General features: G+C 41.6%; 2 protein-coding genes across 2 annotated transcripts in view; one reads left to right on the top strand and one right to left on the bottom strand.

The window, feature by feature from the left end:
* The window catches only part of SUPT16H (SPT16 homolog, facilitates chromatin remodeling subunit), a 39717-nt gene extending 34050 nt beyond the window's left edge, over window positions 1–5667 (top strand). Inside the window, exons 23-26 of the mRNA XM_042942649.1 lie at window positions 2147–2276; window positions 2933–3062; window positions 3185–3262; window positions 3923–5667. Of these exons, the coding sequence (XP_042798583.1) occupies window positions 2147–2276; window positions 2933–3062; window positions 3185–3262; window positions 3923–4068 (484 nt within the window). The 3' untranslated portion in view covers window positions 4069–5667. The remainder of the gene's footprint in view (window positions 1–2146; window positions 2277–2932; window positions 3063–3184; window positions 3263–3922) is intronic.
* RPGRIP1 (RPGR interacting protein 1) overlaps window positions 5447–17433 on the bottom strand; it is a 47760-nt gene continuing 35773 nt past the window's right edge. The window contains 3 exon segments of the mRNA XM_042942650.1: window positions 5447–5642; window positions 9051–9181; window positions 12068–12152. Coding sequence (XP_042798584.1) covers window positions 5530–5642; window positions 9051–9181; window positions 12068–12152 — 329 coding nt within the window. The 3' untranslated portion in view covers window positions 5447–5529.

Genomic DNA, 17433 nt, shown 5'->3' with positions numbered 1-17433 from the left:
CTGTCAGTGCAGAGCCTGATGCAGGGCTCAAACCCACAAACCATGAGATCATGACCTGAGCCAAAACCAAGAGTCAGACACTCAGCCGACTGAGCCATCCAGGTACCCCAATTTTTTTTTTTAATTATTCATTTTGAGAGAGAGTGAGTGAATCCCAAACAGGCTCCACACACAGTGCAGAGCCCAGCATGAGGCTCCACCTCACGACCAGGAGATCATGACCTGAGCAAAATCAAGAGTCAGACACTTAACCACCAACTGAGCCACCCAGGCACGCTGGGTGCTAGGCTTTACAATTTTTTTCTAGACTTCATTCGATGATATAGTTAAGTGAGTTGGATACCACTTCATCTTTCAGAACTTGTTCTCAAATGTCATTAGTGCTGGTTCAGAACAGCTTTTAGTCTAGGACTAATCTGCCCACCGCTGAGGCAGTACTCTTCTAAGCACTCTGATTCCCTGTGTGTTTTAAGGTCTTTCTGTTAAAGCTGGTAGGACCAGGAACTATTTCCAGTTTGGTATGAGATCTGGGAATTGTGTGGCCAACTGCTTTCCAGTGCTTCTTTGCTGAGCTCCGGTTAATTTCCTCTCATGTATGTGCAGATTAGTTCTTGGCCACAGACTGAAAGGGATCCCTCTGCACATCTCCAGAGCTTTTTCTGTCATTCTCTTCTCCAGTACTCTCAGCTTCAAAAATTCTAGCTGTATCAGCATCCCCAAATACTTCTCTTTCTCTCAGGTTCTGATTGGGTTCCCCTCCCTACATAGCAGCCTGGGAACTGCCTCCAGGCAGAAAACTAGGGCAGTTATAAAACAAAACCCTGTGTGTTTCCTCCTTTTGGGGACTATAGTCCTATGCTTCTTTTTTTTTTTTTTTTTTTTTTTTTTTTGAAAGGTTTATTTATTTTTAAGAGACAGAAACAGATCACAAATGGGGGAGGTACAGAGAGAGGAGGAGACACAGAATCTCAAGTAGGCCCCAGGCTCTGAGCCGTCAAGCACAGAGCCCAATTCGGGGCTTGAACTCACAAAGCGCAAGATCATGATCTGAGCCAAAGTCGGATGCTTAACCAACTGAGCTACCCACGTGCCCCAGTCCTATGGTTCTTTTTATCCAGTGTTTGAAAGCTGTTTTATATTTTGTTTGGTTTTCTAGTAATTTAAATTGGAAAGGTAAATCTAGTTTTTGTTATTCCGTCCATCATGGCCCGATGTGCAAGTTACAGTGTATATGATGAGGCCTATAATGGATTTGTGGCAGTGGTTCTCAGGTTTTGTGAAGCTTTCTTCTAGTGATACTCACTATTGTCATTTCTTTTTGGGGTTTTTTGGTTGTGGTTTTTTGTTTTTTTCATTTCTCTCTTCCTTCCCACCCACTTGAATTGATTGAGCTTTCCTCAACAGAAGTGGACAAAAAGGAAGTCATTTGAGGGGTGCCTCGGTGGCCCAGTCAGTTAAGCATCTAACTTTGGCTCAGGTCACGATCTCACCCTTCATTAGTTCAGTGTCTGTGTCGGGCTCTGCACTGACAGCTCAGAGCCTGGAGCCTGCTTCAGATTCTGTGTCTCTCTCACTGCCTCTCCCCTGCTCTTTCTCAAACATTTAAAAAAAGAAAGTTACTTGCACATTTTCTTAGCACTTTAGGTACTAAACAAGAAACTTACTCCTACCTTCGAATATACCTTGCATCAAATGAACAATACATAAGAAAGCAGTGGAAGATTGAGGAGGGAAAGCTAGGGCCAGCTGCCTTTTCTTAACTGCAGTCATATGTGCGATCAGAGCTGAAAAGTAAGCGCAGAAGTGGTTGTTATAAGTTGAGACTACTTGCAAATAAGGGTAGAATCAGGGGAAAGCATAGGTGAGGAGGAGAGGCCAAAAGGAGGAACAGGGAAATTGGTGCTTAAGAAAGAAAATGGAAAACTGGGAGAGGCTGACCTTTGTGGAGGGACAAAGCTTGCTTCCATCGGAATGCTGCTCTGTCATGAGGGCTGGTCTCTGGGAGTCCACATATCAGCCATTTGGGTCTATTCTGGTGGCCTAGTACAGAGAATGTCTGCTCTTCAGAGATACTAATGAGCAAGAGGACACAGTGCATTCTCGGAAAATACGGAGGATTGACTTTGACTCATGTCCTGTCTCTTAGTTCCTGTGACCTAAAGTACACAGAAGGAGTACAGTCCCTCAACTGGACTAAAATCATGAAGACCATTGTTGATGACCCTGAGGGCTTCTTCGAACAAGGTGGCTGGTCTTTCCTAGAACCTGAGGGTGAGGTGCGTGAGTGTGGGGTTTCTTTTCCGGTACATAGTGTTGCCCATTACCATCAGGCTGCTAGGAAATGCTACAGAAGTAGTACGTACAGGACCAGATCAAATGGGAGCTTAGTATTACTGTGCTGTTCTCCTAGTTAGTTTTACAGGTAGCTGATAAATTAATTGGAGACTGGTAGCCACAGAGATTTCTTTGAAATTGCAAAATTGTTCTTTTAAGGAGACTCTTAGTATTGGGAAAAAATTCTTCAGGGCATTTTGAGTTCTTGGTTTTTTTGACTGAAGTATAATTAACATACAGTGTAATAATAGTTTCAGGTGTAAGTTTAGGGCATTTTGCAAAAATTGTTTTTCTAAAAAATGATTCTCCCACCTCTGCATAATGCATTATTTCCGTGAGTATCTCTGGTTAATTTTCCTGGGTGAGGAAGGATGAAGTGAATTTTTAAGAAATACAAACTAGATATTTAGTAATCGCACCTTACTAGTAATTATAAATTAGTCCTATTTATCTTTTGGTCACTCAGGTTTTTCGGGTTTTTTTCATGTAATATGGAAATAATGCTGGGGTGCTAGGTGGGTTGAATTAGGTTAATAAAGTGAAGGTCAAAAAAAGAACCGAGTAAATAGTATTATGCTCTCCAACTGTAACTCACCAGGGGAGTGATGCTGAGGAAGGGGATTCAGAGTCTGAAATCGAAGATGAGACTTTCAATCCTTCAGAAGACGACTATGAAGAGGAGGAGGAGGATAGTGATGAAGATTATTCATCAGAAGCTGAAGAATCAGGTTAGTCTCTATAGGGAAAATGTTTCATGGCTTTCTAATCTATCATTTCTGGACCCCATAAAGGAGGGAAGAATTCTGTCATTCCATTCCTGTCTAATGACTAATGCTTAATTTTATTCCAGACTATTCCAAGGAATCATTAGGCAGTGAAGAAGAGAGTGGAAAGGATTGGGATGAACTGGAGGAAGAAGCCCGAAAAGGTAAACTTTGTTATTTTTGAAGCACAAATTTCTAATGGATTTTAGTATTTTGAGATTTTTTTTGGCCTAAGAAGAGTACCAAAAGAACACTGTGAAACTGATGGGGAGCTATAGCTCCAAGTTCATCAGCCAGACAAGCAAATGAGTTCTGGAATGTGTCCATACCCTCCAAGTGACGTGACTCTGTCATTCTTCATCTGCTCACAGCCGCAGTGGGCCTGTAGCTATGATAGCCACATAGTTTTGGAAGAATTAGGCTATTCAGTTTCCAAGTCTAAGTCCTATAATAGTCAAACTTTCTGGGCCTCTTCCAGGTTAGGGAGGTTTTTGTAATAGTGGTTTAGTTACTCTGAAACCAAATGCTAGATAGCAGTTAAAGGTGAAAGGGGAACACTATCTACTGGACCCCAAGCATCGGGATCCGTACTTTGCATAGGCTACCTTATTTAATCCTAGAACAATTTTCTGTTGTGTAAATAACATAAACCAAGGCTCAGGAAAGTTAAGTACTTGCCTGAGATCACACAACTTATACGTGACTGAGATTAAAACATACTTGACTCCAGAGGACATTCCCTGTGTTACTTCATGCTATTAAGTACTGTTAGGTACCAAAGTTACCCTGTAGCTAACTAGTAATGCCTCTTTTCTCCTGTTCAGCGGACCGTGAAAGTCGTTACGAGGAAGAAGAAGAACAGAGTCGAAGTATGAGCCGGAAGAGGAAGGCATCTGTGCACAGCTCAGGCCGTGGCTCTAACCGTGGTTCCAGACACAGCTCTGCACCCCCCAAGAAAAAGAGGAAGTAACTTCTGAACTCTGGTCCTCAGCTCCATTCTTTATCCAGCCAACCCCTACAAATTTTACATGACATAGAAACTGTATTTTTCCTTTTTTTTTTTTTTCCTTTTGAAGTTTTGCCATTTGTGTTTATGGGTTTAGGGGGCCATTTGTGTGGACCAATCTACTCGGGGAATTCCAGGCCCACCAGGACACGTGCCAGTGGCCCCATCCAGATGGCAAGGGAGGAGGTGTTCTTGAAGAAGGGCAGAGGCTTCCGCTGTTGATAAATACCGTTTCATTCCTCTCTCTTCCTGTCACCTTCCGCCAGGACATCGATGGCTTCTGACATCTTACTCTTTGATGTCTCAAAGCTATGTTTCCAAGACATTGGTACGAGGTGACCCCTAACTACCTGTACCATGGTTCTTGACCAGCAGATTCAGTCCTCCATCCTGCCCCACTGCCATGACCTTCCTCACATCTCTTTTAAGTTCCATCTTTGCAGTGCTCAAGAAAAGGTTCTTGGAATTTGCTGATAGTTGTGATAAACCATACAACTTGAGCTAGTGAGGGCAGATCGGGCCGGTACCTCCACCTGAGTTTTCCTGCCTGTTTGCCTCGTGCCGATAGAGGTGTTTCTGCTGCCTTGGAAGACAAGAAGCAGGGACACCCCCTGGCTCGGTTTCATCCTCCTTACAAATTCACACAGGGTACAATGGTAGAAGCAAAGTCACCACTGGTCCTTTTCTGATGTGTCTGAGGAAGAATGGTCGTGCCTCACAACACTGCTTCTAGTGAAATCTAGGAGGAGGCTCAGAGGAATCAACATTTAGATCTGGAAGGGGCAGGTCATGCCTTGGGCCTAGAATACCCTGATGAGAAAAGAGAAGAGGAAGGGAGGCCACGTCTACAACACAGCCTCTCGTCACTGCTGCTCCTTATTTTTACTTGTCTTGCATTGTCCTGTATTTATCACAGTTTCTGTCGAACAGCTTTTTAAGTATTCGGGGAGTTTATCTTGCCACCCTCCCCCTCCCGGTTCTCTGTACCCACCTGTCCCGCTGCAGTTCCTCCTGTGTTCTGTGACCTTAAGAGAAGAGGGGGGGAGGGGTCTCGGATTTTGTTTGTTTGTTTTTTTTCTCCTTAGCAGTAGGACTTGATATTTTCAATTTTGGAAGAACTAAAAGATAAATAAACTGTGGTTTTTTTTGTTGTTGTTTTGTTTTTGTAAAGTCACCTTTTGTGACCGTCCTTTCGCAGTTCCTGAGGGCAGGTCCTCTTCTCACCCGTGAGAGCGCTAAGACCTTGGAGAATAATGCGTTTATCCAGTGAGGGTCACAAAAAGTAACTTGGTTCTAAGCTTTCGTCATTAGGTGGAAAGACCAGACATCACAGTAAACCAAATTCACGGCATAGCAAGTTACTTTATAAGAGACTTTTTACTGCGGTTCCCTCAGAGAGTTTAGAACGGAATAGTACTTGCTCCATCACGAAAGTGTAACTTCTGTCATCTCCTTGTAAATGGCGTCGAGGGCGGCGGCAGCTTGAAGGGACACCTTCAGCCTTCCTATCCGGGTGGCCTGATCTTCAGGGCTGACAACTGTCGGGAAAAGAAAAGGAAGCCTGTCAGGCGGCAGCATCATTCAGTTAAAAAGCACTTACATACCTGCAGTGTGCCGTGGCAGGCGGCGGTGGCACTGAAGTTCCTCCTTGGGGCTCGACCTAGTGGAAGGGAAGGAGGGTGAGGCCCTCCCAGCACAGTACAGGGTGGGGGTGAGGGGGGCTGCGATGAAAACTCAAGGTGCTTTGTGGACGCACGGAAGCGGCACCCACCCTGGCCGGCGTGGAGGAAGTAGAAGAGGTGGTCTGGAGACGATCCCTGAACTGAATCTAGAAAGTAAGCTCTTCCGAGCGCGGGCCAAGACACGAGAACACAAGGAGTTCGGAAAGGTGCGAGAAGTGGTAGGAGCGAAGCCGCGTAGATAAGCAGGGGCCCAACCATAAAGGCCTGTCTTGTGAGGAACGTGATTTTAACTGGTGTCCTAGACGTAGTGATTTTTGAGTTCTAGTTCTCACCGTTATTTGGAGACTATAACTGGGAGCATGAGTGTATCAGGGAGGGTAGTTATGAGGCTGCTGTAGCAATACAGGAGAGAAATGAAGGGGTCTGAAGTATAACGGTGGAGAGAGAAGGGCAGATTCAGAACGTTTAAGAGCTAAAAATAGGGGCTCCTGGGTGGCTCAGTGAAGTGTCCAACTCTTGATTTCAGCTCAGGTCATGATCTCATGGTTTGTGGATTCAAGCCCTGTGTTGGGCTCTGTGCTGATGGTGTGGAGCCTGCTTGGGATTCTCTCTCTCTGCCTCTCCCCCACTCCTGCTCTCTTGTGTGTGCTCACTCTCAAAACAATTTAATTGTTTTTAATGTTTGTTTATTCTTTGAGAGAGAGAGCACAAGCCAGGGAGGGCCAGAGAGAGAGGGAGACACAGAATCCCAAGCAGGCTCCAGGCTCTGAGCTGTCAGTGTTGGGGCTCGAACTCACGAGCCACGAGATCATGACCTGAGCTGAAGTCGAACACTTAACTGATTGAGCCACCTGGGCACCCCTATCTCAAACTAAATTAAAAAAAAAAGTAAAAAATAAAATTTTGTGATGAAATCCTGGGAGAGAGGAGTAGGTCCAAATCCAGGATGACCATTCTAACTTGGATAACTGGATGGTAGGTAAGAAGGAATGCAAGGTACAAAGTTGTATTCAAGGCAAATTTTGGGTACTATGAGAACAGAGAAGTAGTGACTTGGTCTACTAGATTTTAAATAAAATCTAGACTGGTAACCTAGATTTGAGATCATTTTTAGATTAAAACCCCAGGAGTGAATGCAAACCCCCAGGGGGAGGGTGTGTGGAGAAAAGGCCACAAATTGAACCAGGAGAATCCCAACATTCAAACCCAGGAAGAAGCTGTAAAGAAACAGAAGGATCCCCCACAGGATGATACAGAAAGTTGAAACGGCCTAAAACAAGGGAGAATGGAGTTTAAAAAGGAGAATGAGCAATAATAATAGAAATTTAGAAAGGTCAAGCAGGATGAATAAGGAAACCAACTGGATTTGACAATCGGAAAATTGGTAAGAACAGAGTCAATTAAGTGGATGAAAACTTGACCTTAATTGAACAGTGCAGGAGGTGCCAAAACAGCACTGCACTGACTTACCACTCAGGACAATTTGCACGGAGCCGAGTTTTAACGTGCTCAGAGGGAAGGGAGCTGCAGGGCTGGACAGCAATGTTTTGTTTTTAAAATCAGACCAATAGGATTAAAGCCTGAGTGGAAGGATAGCCATAACAAGGAAATTACTGTAAATTTTTCTGTCAAAATAATCGAGACACATTCATTGGCTTTAGAAATTCTGAGGTCACGACCAGGGGGATTTTCCTTACATGCAAAGGGCAGAGAAGTCAGGAAGAGCGCTGCATGTCAGGGAATGGGGACGGGAATAGAACTCAGAGGTCCAAGTTGGAAAACCGCTGAAAGACCCCACTCGCCATGTGCCCAGCAAGCTTCTGCTGTCCCGAACATTCTTCTCCCTCGACCCTCAGAGAATTCCTTCCATCCTTGTGACATCCCTATGAGGACGCGACTGCTATTCTCATCTTACAGTTGAGGACACAGGCATAGACAGGTCACACCGCTTGCCCGGTACCTCAGTTGGAAAGGTACTAGAGGAATATAATGAAGAATCTTGTCTACCAGCTAGTTTGAACTTTGTAACCCCTGGTCTGAAGAGTATTCCTCAATTTTTTTATTATAATTAATAAAAATTTTAGATCATGATTCAATACATAACGTACGTTAAGAAAGTGTCACAAAATACTTAATCTATATGCCATGCTCTCTGATATTTTCTACAGTCTCCCCACTCCCAATTCTGGTCATGACTTACTCATTTAATATCACCACCCATTACTTGATTATGACTGGAAATTTGAAAACCACTGGTGTAGTGTGTGATTTTAAGTGCCCACTACAGCCTAGCAGATACGGTAAATGCGTGAAATCCCCAGGTATATACAGTAAGAGAGCAGTGGGGACTGGATGGAGTAGGGCCCACGTAAAGGCATTCAAATGAAAATATTTTTAAAACTGTGCCAGTCTTAACAGCAAACAATGTTGAAAATGGATTTAAGAAGAATGTGGTGTACAGAGAAGTTCTGTACAAACTTTTTGTACAGAAACGCTATAGCAGATGGAAATGGGGTGGAAGAAACCAGTGGCAGAGAGACCAGTTTAGAAAACTATTACGGGGACGCCTGGATGGTTCAGTCAGTTAAGTGTCCGGCTTTGGCTCAGGTCATGATCTCACGGTTTGAGTTCGAGCCCTACATCGGACATTCTGCTATCAGCAAGGAGCCCACTTCTCCTCTGTCTCCCTCTGTCTGGGCTCCCCGCCCCCCCAGCTTGTGCTCGTGCTCTCTCTCTCTCTCTCTCTCAAAACTACATAAACTTTAAAAAAAGAAAACTATTACAGTAGTGGGGATGCAGTCAAGACATTTCCAAAGCCGTATGGTCAAGACTTGGTAAGAAATACCATGAGGCATGAGGTAGCAGGAGAGTTGGTGTCTGCTGAAGAGACAGTGTGCAAGGTCACACATTAAAAGCGGAGGGTATCAGCTGTCTTTACAAACCTCACATGCTTAAGAGAAATCAGGCATTCTGATCTTTAAATTTGATGGAAATTGTACTTGTCTTTTCAAAATTCCCTCATTTCAAACACTGGGGATTCCTAATAGATTGTATTCTAATTGTCATGAGGTACATGGGCTAAAATACACAAGTGACTACTTTCATTTCTGGAAAAAGTAGAGCCATAGGGAGTTGGATCCAGTTTGTATCATCCACTTCATAACGGTAATTACATACCGAAGGTAAATCAGGAAAAGTATTCATGATTAGGCTGATTTCCTTAGCAATAATTGAAGCTGAGAAGCATGACAAGGTATTACTCACTGTCTAGCTCTTGCTCTACAAGGTCTCTTCCCGACTCCATGATCTGCCACAGTTCCAGAAACGCATATCCCACTTCTTGACATTCTTTCTTTTCCTCGTCCATAGGATCGCTTACCACTGTAAACTTTAAACTAAAGGAGAAAAAAATTCCATTTAACTCAGTACTACCGATACCCTAAGGCTTAAAATACATATATAAAGATAACCGTAATCATAAATTATACAATGTTTTCCCTCAATCATTTTTCCCTTGCCTCCATTTTACAAGACTGTAATGGCAGAAGAGTAAGGAGTTGGTGTATTTTAAAGCAACAACAGGCCTGGAGAAGACAGAACTAAGACTCAAGATAATCTATATCAAGTTGACTCCAAACTGTTGGGATAGAATGCCTTTCAAGATAGTTTACAACTCTGATGAAAGATCTGATACGGGCAGTGCAGGTGTTTGCGCAAAAACCAACATTATAGGAGAAGAAGAGTTTTTAGGTTTTTAAATAAAAGTTGGGTATCAAGCCCGAATAAAGGAAAACAGAAAGAATACAGAATTACAAAACAATACATTTTGTGAAAGTGAAAGCATATTCCTTAAGAATTGCAAATCTGGGAACAGGACTCCAGAGGGCACACAGCCCTGCCTCGCAAGCAGTGAGTGGTCAACAGCAATCATTATTACCTTGACTTGGCCTAGTGAGGAAGGATGCTTAATTCTAGAAACTAGTACCTATTCAATTATTTGAGATAAAATTCATGCATAAATTCGCTGTTTTAACCACTTTGAAGTGTACAATTCAGTGTGTTCTCGTAAATTCATGTTGTTGCCCAACTGTCACCACTGTCTAATTCCAAACCGTGCTCATCCCCTCAAGAAGAAATCCGAGAGGCACCAAGCAGCTGCATCCCGTTCTCCCCTCAGCTCCAGGAAACCACAAATCCACTTTCCATCTCTCTGGGTTTGCCTATTCTGGACATTCTGTATCCCTATTAATTTTTTAAAAGCAAATACTGATGGCTAATAGTGCTAAGGGGCAAGACTAAGGCTAAAAATTCAAGCTCTTAAAATCACAGCTAAGCATGATTGAGCTAACAAAAAGAAATTCCAAAAATGACACATTCTTTTTATTTTTTTCTGAAGCTCTACTCCCAATGTGGGGCATGAACTCATGACCCCGAGATCAAGAGTTGTGAGATGCATGCCAGGCACCACCAAAATGATACATTCTTAGCCCTTTAAGCAACATTCATATGTGAGGATGTTTCTGGATCCTTACTGATATTCTGTACCCTTACTGATATACAGAAGAGATAATGCTGACTCCGGACCCCAATTTTCCCAGGAAAGGGATGTTAACCAGCATTACTACATACAGGCCACAATACCAAGTGCTTTAGATAAACTATGTTATTTCAATTGTATCCTCAAAGGAGCCTTCAAGTTAAATAAAATTCGACCATCAGAGAGCTAGTAAGCAGAAGAGTCAGGATTCAAAACCAAGTCTGTCTGGTTACAAAGCCAATGTTCTGTCCACTGCACGACACTGGCAAAAAGAAAGGTAAAATCAACTGAAATCTAAAATTGAGTAGAAAAGTTGAGTACAAAAAGAAAAGAAAGAGACTACCACTGTAAGGCAATGAAGGGAGGGAGTATTCTAAGAATGCTGAGAGAGAACAAAGAAATGAAATAGCTAAATTTAACACTGATGCAGAAGGGGAACAACCAAAATGCTTTCCATTCCCAAAAGTTACTAATAAGCTGCTGTTTAAGTCCACAATGACATTGAAGTCAGACTCACTGTTTATTTCAGTGGCTCCTTTGTCAATCCTTTCTATGACTAACTGGAGACAAAGTAAATGCAAATTAAACAAATTTATTGGGCTAAAACACCAGCCCTGTATTATTTCTTACCCACATACTTGAAAAGGAGGCAGCATTGCTGGGTCTTGCCAAAAAACAAACAAACAAACAAACAAACAAAAACAGATGCCCACTTAAATTTGAATTTCAAATTTCAGCTAAACAATGCATAATTTTCTTAGAAGTATGTCCTGTGCATTTCATCTGGAACCTCTAAATGGAGGCCTCTTCATCTCATATGAATAAAAAGGACATCTTCCTAAAATTGGTAGTAGGCCTAAGATTGACTCCAGTTACATCAAAGTAATCCTGTAATGATTTTTAAAATATAAATATGAAATTAATATTATAAAGACATAATATTTGGTAAGCTAGCAATGGTACCGTGTTTGTGAGAAATAAATCAAATTTTCTGAGAATGTCAAAGTGTTTTTTTCCAGGGGCGCCTGGGTGGTTCAGCCGGTTGAGTGTCTGACTCTTGATCTCAGCTCAGGTTGTGATACCAGGGTAGTGGGATCAAGCCCCTCATCAGGTTCTGTGCTGAGCATGGAGCCTGCTTGAGATTCTGTCTTTATCTCCCTCTGCCCTTCTCCCTGCTCATGCTCCCTCTCTCTCTTTAAAAGAAAAAACAGGAGCACCTGGGTGGCTCAGTCGGTTAAGTGTCCAACTTCGGCTCAGGTCATGATCTCACAGTTCCTGAGTTCAAGCCCCCCATCGGCCTCTGTGCTGACAGCTCAGAGCCTAGAGCCTGCTTCGGATTCTGTGTCTCCCCCTCTCTCTCTACCTTTCCTCTGCCTGTTCTCTCTCTCTCTCTTAAAAATAAATAAATAAGCATTAAAAAAAAGAAAAAACATAAAACCAAAAAGGACAGTTCAAAAAAAAAGTGTTTTGGCCACTCCACATAGGGCACTGCTAGTATTCAAGTAGTTGCTGCCACAGAAATAGTGCTTCCCAGGGGCTGGCATGGGTGAGAAATGAATTAAACCTATGAGATTATATAATTTATCAGGTAGTCACAAACCTAAATTAGATCCAAGTAGATAAAAAATACACTGAGAAAATTAATATGAAGGAAGTTATTAAAATATGCAATATCAGCACAAAACTCCTGACTTCCTGAATGGATAATATCTCCCTTCTTTCAAAGTGGAAAGCAGATACTTACTGTCTTTGTTCGGGATCTTGTGCATTCAGCATGGTGAACAGAAATTGCCTTCGGCCTTTTTGCTCCAGTGGGTCCAGGTCTATCACTGTATTAAGGATAAGAGGGGAAAAAAGTCAAGAATCATGTACTGTTGCTATTTGGGCACTAAGACTTTCATTAAGTGGTATATGGAAAACTGAGATATAAAACAGAGGTTGGCTGGGGTTCCTGGGTGGCTCAGTTGGTTAAGCGTTCAACTTTGGCTCAGGTCATGATCTTGTGATTCGTGAGTTCAAGCCCTGTGTTGGGCTCTGTGCTGACAGCTCAGCGCCTGGAGCCTGCTTCAGATTCTGTGTCTCCCTCTCTTTCTGCCCCTCCCCTGCTCTCTCTCTCTCTCAAAAAACAAAACAAAACAAAAAACAAACAAAAAAAAAAAATTAAAATTTTTTTTTTTTTTTTTTTTTGTTTTAGTTAAAAAATAAGAGGTTGGCAAGGTGAGGCTCTTGGGCCAGCTACCTGTTTTGGTAAATAAAGTTTTACTGAATACAGCCAATGCCTATTTGTTTACATATTATCTGGGGAGGCTTTCCCACCACAATGATAGAGTTGAAAAGGTGTGACAGAGACCATTTGGCTCACAAAGCCTAAAACATTTACTATCTGGGCCTTCAAGAAAAAGTTTGTCAACCCTGGTATAAAGGACGCCTTATGATTTGCACTGAAAGCTGTTCTGCCATATGCCAAGGTAAATGTGCTCCCACCACTCTACAGCTGGGAGAATCCTAGAAACTGATTTTTTTTTAATGTTTGTTCATTTATTTTGAGAGAGACAGTGTGTATGTGTGTGGGTGTGTGTGTGTGCGTGCGTACACACACACACACACATGTGAGCAGGGGAGGGGCAGAGAGAGGAAGAGAGAATCCCAAGCAGATTCCATGCTGCCAGGACAGAGCCTGACACTAGGCTCAATCCCATGAAGTGTGAGATCATGACCTGAGCTGAAATCAAGAGTCAGACATTTAACTGACTGAGGCATGCAGGTGCCCCAAGGAGATTGATTTTTTAGGGCCACCTAGAGATTTGAGTTTTGTAGCAGGTTCAACTCAAGATGCCTGTCTCAACACCCATTCTCCCCTTCCTCCTCATTTTTATATGGGAATGCTACGGCATCAAATAAATTAGCTTATGTTTTCCAGCCTCTATTTTAGTGAGGTTTGGCTACACGATTCAGTGCTGGCTATTGTGTTGTGGGAAACATGCTTAACAGGCTCAAGTGTGAGGCATTCCTCCTTGCCCTGATGGCCATTAAGAGGGTCAGGGTCACCAAAAGGATGGAATACAGGCACGAGGATGATCAAAAGCAGGGTAGTAGTTTGGACCCTAAGAGTATCACATATCCTCAGCCCTGGACTGTGCCCCTCAGAATCCACTTTATACAAGAAATAAACTTCTACCTCATATAAGGGCAGCATATACTTAGAGGAAGAAGAAGAAGAAGAAGCAGAAGCAGCAGCAGCAGGAGGAGGAGGAGAAGGAATAGAGAACAACAGACAGCTGGCAGAAATTTAAAATAAATACTCAATGACTGGAAGATAAAATTAAGGAAATTTGAGGGGGCACCTAGCTGGCTCAGTTGGTAGAGACTCTTGATCTCAGGGTTGTGAGTTCGAGCCCCACATTGGGTGTAGAAATTACTAAAAATAAAATATTTTTAAAAATTAAAGAAATTTCCCAAGAATAGAAAGAAAAAGCAGAGGTAGAATTACAGGAAGAAAATGAGAAATTTAGAGTATCAAGTTGGAAGATCCAAAACTCTACTAGAAAAATGAGAAAATGCTGGGGTCAAAATTATCACAGAAATGCAATAAAATTTCCCAGAACTAAAAGCCACAAGCTTCCAGATTGAAAGAGCCCCTTGAATGGCCAGAATAATTAAAAGAAAAATATACACATTATTCTGAAATTTAAGAACACTAATGATAAAGATAAAATGTTAAAGTTTTATAGGCAGGTAGTGGTAGTTTTCATACAAAGGTTAGGCTCTTGGCCTGGATCTAGAAGACTATGGACCAACTGCTTTGAAATTCTGAATAAAAATGTTTTCGAAATAGATTTCTATACTTGGTCTAATTATCAATTGAATATACATGCAGAATAAAGAGATTTCATACATGATGTTCTCAGAATATTTCCTTCCAATGTACTCTTTCTTTAAAAGATACTGTAAAATATGATCCATTAAAATATAAAAGTGTGGGGTCCCTGGGTGACTCAGTCGGTTAAGCGTCTAACTGCAGCTCAGGTTATGATCTTGCGGTTCTTGAGTTTGAGCCCTGCATCAGGCTCTGTGCTGACAGCTTAGAGCCTGGAACCTGCTTCAATTCTGTGTCTCCGTCTCTCTCTGCCCCTCTCCCACTTGCACTCGGTCTCTCTCTCTCTCAAAAATAAACAAACATTTACAGAAATTATAAAAGTGAATCAGAGGACAAAACAGGACCCAGGAGACTGCTCCAAATGGCAGCAGTAGCATAATAGCTGAATGAACAGTGGGCTGAAGAGAGGTCTTCAAAGAAAAGAAAACTGATACGTTGTTTGACAGGTTTGATTATTTGAAAACTTGGAAAGGCTGTTGGAGGATGTGAAAAGAATGAGAATAGGCACAATGAAAATAAAGCAAATGAAAAATTGGGACAAACAAAATAACAAACAAGAAAGGAAATATAACCATGGCAAACTACTTGGCTCTTCAAGAATTAATATCCATAATATTAAGACTGGATTAAATGAAAGTTATGATCCAAGTATATGGGAGGAAGGGGACATGGGTATAAGAGAGAAATTTGATGTGCCAAGATAGGAAGTCAGGAGATAATACCTAAAATTGGTGAGTCAGGAAATTGCAATAGAAACATTCCTAAGAAACATGGAATTAAATAACAAGAAATAGCAGACAAAGTGAAAAGAGGTGTGGTGGACCAAAGAGGATGGGGGATGATAGGGAGTGGTTCGTGGAGAAGGGATAGAAAAAGGAACTGTTCCCTGTCTTCTCCTCTGAAAAAAAAAAAAAGAAAAGAAAAGAAAAGAAAAAGGAACTGTTTAATTAAAAATCTCTGTAGGCCTATTTGTGGGGTGCCTGGGTGGCTCAGTCAATTAAGCGTCTGACTCTTGATTTCAGCTCAAGCCATGATCTCACATCTGTGAGAGGGAGCCTGGCTTGGTGCTGGGCATGGAGCCTGCTTAAGAGTCTTGCTCCCTTTGCCCCTCCCCAACTCATGTTCTCTTTCTCTCTTAAATAGATAGATAGATTTTTAAGAAGGCTCCATGCCCTGCACAGAGCCCAAAGTGGGGCTTGAACTCACAATCCTGAGATCAAGACCTGAGCTGAGATCAAGAGGTGGACACTTAACCAACTGGGTCACGCAGGCACCCCATTTGACATTTTAAAATCATATGCATAACCCCACTTATTTCAACGGATAGACCATCCAACAGAAAGTCAACAAAGAAACAGTGGCTTTGAATGACACATTGGACCAGATGGATTTAACAGATACATTCAGAACATTCTATCCTAAAACAACAGAATACACATTCTTTCCTAGTGCACATGGATCAGTCTCCATTGTAGGCCACAAAACAAGTCTAAACAAATTCAGACAGACTAAGTCATACCATGCATCTTTTCTAATTTTTTTTTAACGTTTATTCACCTTTGAGAGATGGAGAGAGACAGAGCACAAGTGGGGGAGGGGCAGAGAGAGAGGGAGACACAAAATCCAAAGCAGGCTCCAGGCTCTGAGCTGTCAGCACAGAGCCCGATGCGGGGCTTGAATTCATGAACAGTGAGATCATGACCTGAGCCAAAGTTGGACGCTTAACCAACTGAGCCACCCAGGTTCCCCCCCATGCATCTTTTCTGACCACAATACTATGAAACTAGAAATCAACCACGTGAAAAAAATCTGCAAAGAGCACAGATACATGGAAGTTAAATAACATGCTACTAAACAATGAATGGGTTAACCAAGAAATCAGAGAGGAAATAAAAAAATACATGTAGACAAATGAAAATACAATGGTCCAAAATCTTTGGGATACAGCAAAAGCTGTTCTAAGAGCAAAGTTTATAACACTACAGGCCTAACTCAAGAAACAAGAAAAATCTCAAAAAAAAAAAAAACAAAAAAAAAAAAACAAAAAAACCCAAAAACCGTCCTGGGGCACCTGGGTGGCTCAGTCGGTTGAGCCTCTGACTTCAGCGTAGGTCATGATCTCATGGTTCATGAGTTTGAGCCCCACATCAGGCTCTGTGCTGACAGCTCGGAACCTGAAGCCTGCTTCAGATTCTGTGTCTCTCTCTCTCTCTCTCTCTTTCTGTGGCTACCCTGTTTACGCTCTCTCTTTCTCTCTCAAAAATAAATAAACATAAAAAAATCCCTAACATTATACCTAAAGGAGCTAGAAAGAGAAGAAAAAACAAAATTCAAAACCAGTAGAAGCAAGAAAATAATAAAGATTAAAGCAGAAATTAAAGAAATAGAAACTAAAAAAGCCAATAGAATGGATCAATAAACCAAGAGCTGGTTCTTTGAAAAGATGAACAAAATTGATAAATGTTAGCCAGACTCATAAAAAAAAGACTCAAATAAACAAAATCAGAAGTGAAAGAGGAGAAAAAATAACCAACACCACAGAAATACAAAGGATTGTAAGAGAATATTATGAAAGATTATATGCCAACCAATTGGACAACCTAGAAGAAATGGACAAATTCCTAGAAACCTAAGTTCCCAAAACTGATTCAAGAAGAACTTGAAAATTTGAAACAACTGATTACCAGCAATGAAATTGAATCAATAATAATAATTTAAAAACTCCCAACAAATAAAACTTCAGGTCAAGATGGCTTCACAGGTGAATTCTACCAAACATTTAAAGAAGAATTAATACCTATTCTTCTCAAACTATTCCAAAAAATAGAAGAGGAAGGAAAACTTCAAAACTTATTACACAAGGCCAGCATTACCCCAATACCAAAACCAGATAAAAACATTACAAAAAAGAGAACTACAGGCCAATATCTCTGATAAGCATAATTGCAAAAATCCCCAACAAAATATTGACAAACCAAATCCAACAATACATGTAAAAAATCACCCACCACCATCAAGTGGGATTTACTTCCAGGATACCAGCGTGGTTCAATATTTGCAAATCAATCGATGTGATATATCACATCAATAAAAAAAGGATAAAGATCATATGATCATTTTAATAGATGCAGAAAAAGCATTTGACAGAGTACAATATCCATTCATGATAAAACCCCTCAACAAAATAGGTTTAGAGGGAACATTCCTCAACATAATAAAGGCTGTATGTGGAA

This window comes from Panthera leo, chromosome B3 (genome assembly GCF_018350215.1).
Source record: "Panthera leo isolate Ple1 chromosome B3, P.leo_Ple1_pat1.1, whole genome shotgun sequence".
Taxonomy (NCBI): Eukaryota; Metazoa; Chordata; class Mammalia; order Carnivora; family Felidae; genus Panthera; species Panthera leo.
The sequence above is the reverse complement of the archived record's forward strand: the minus strand, read 5'-3'. Positions and strand labels throughout refer to the sequence as shown.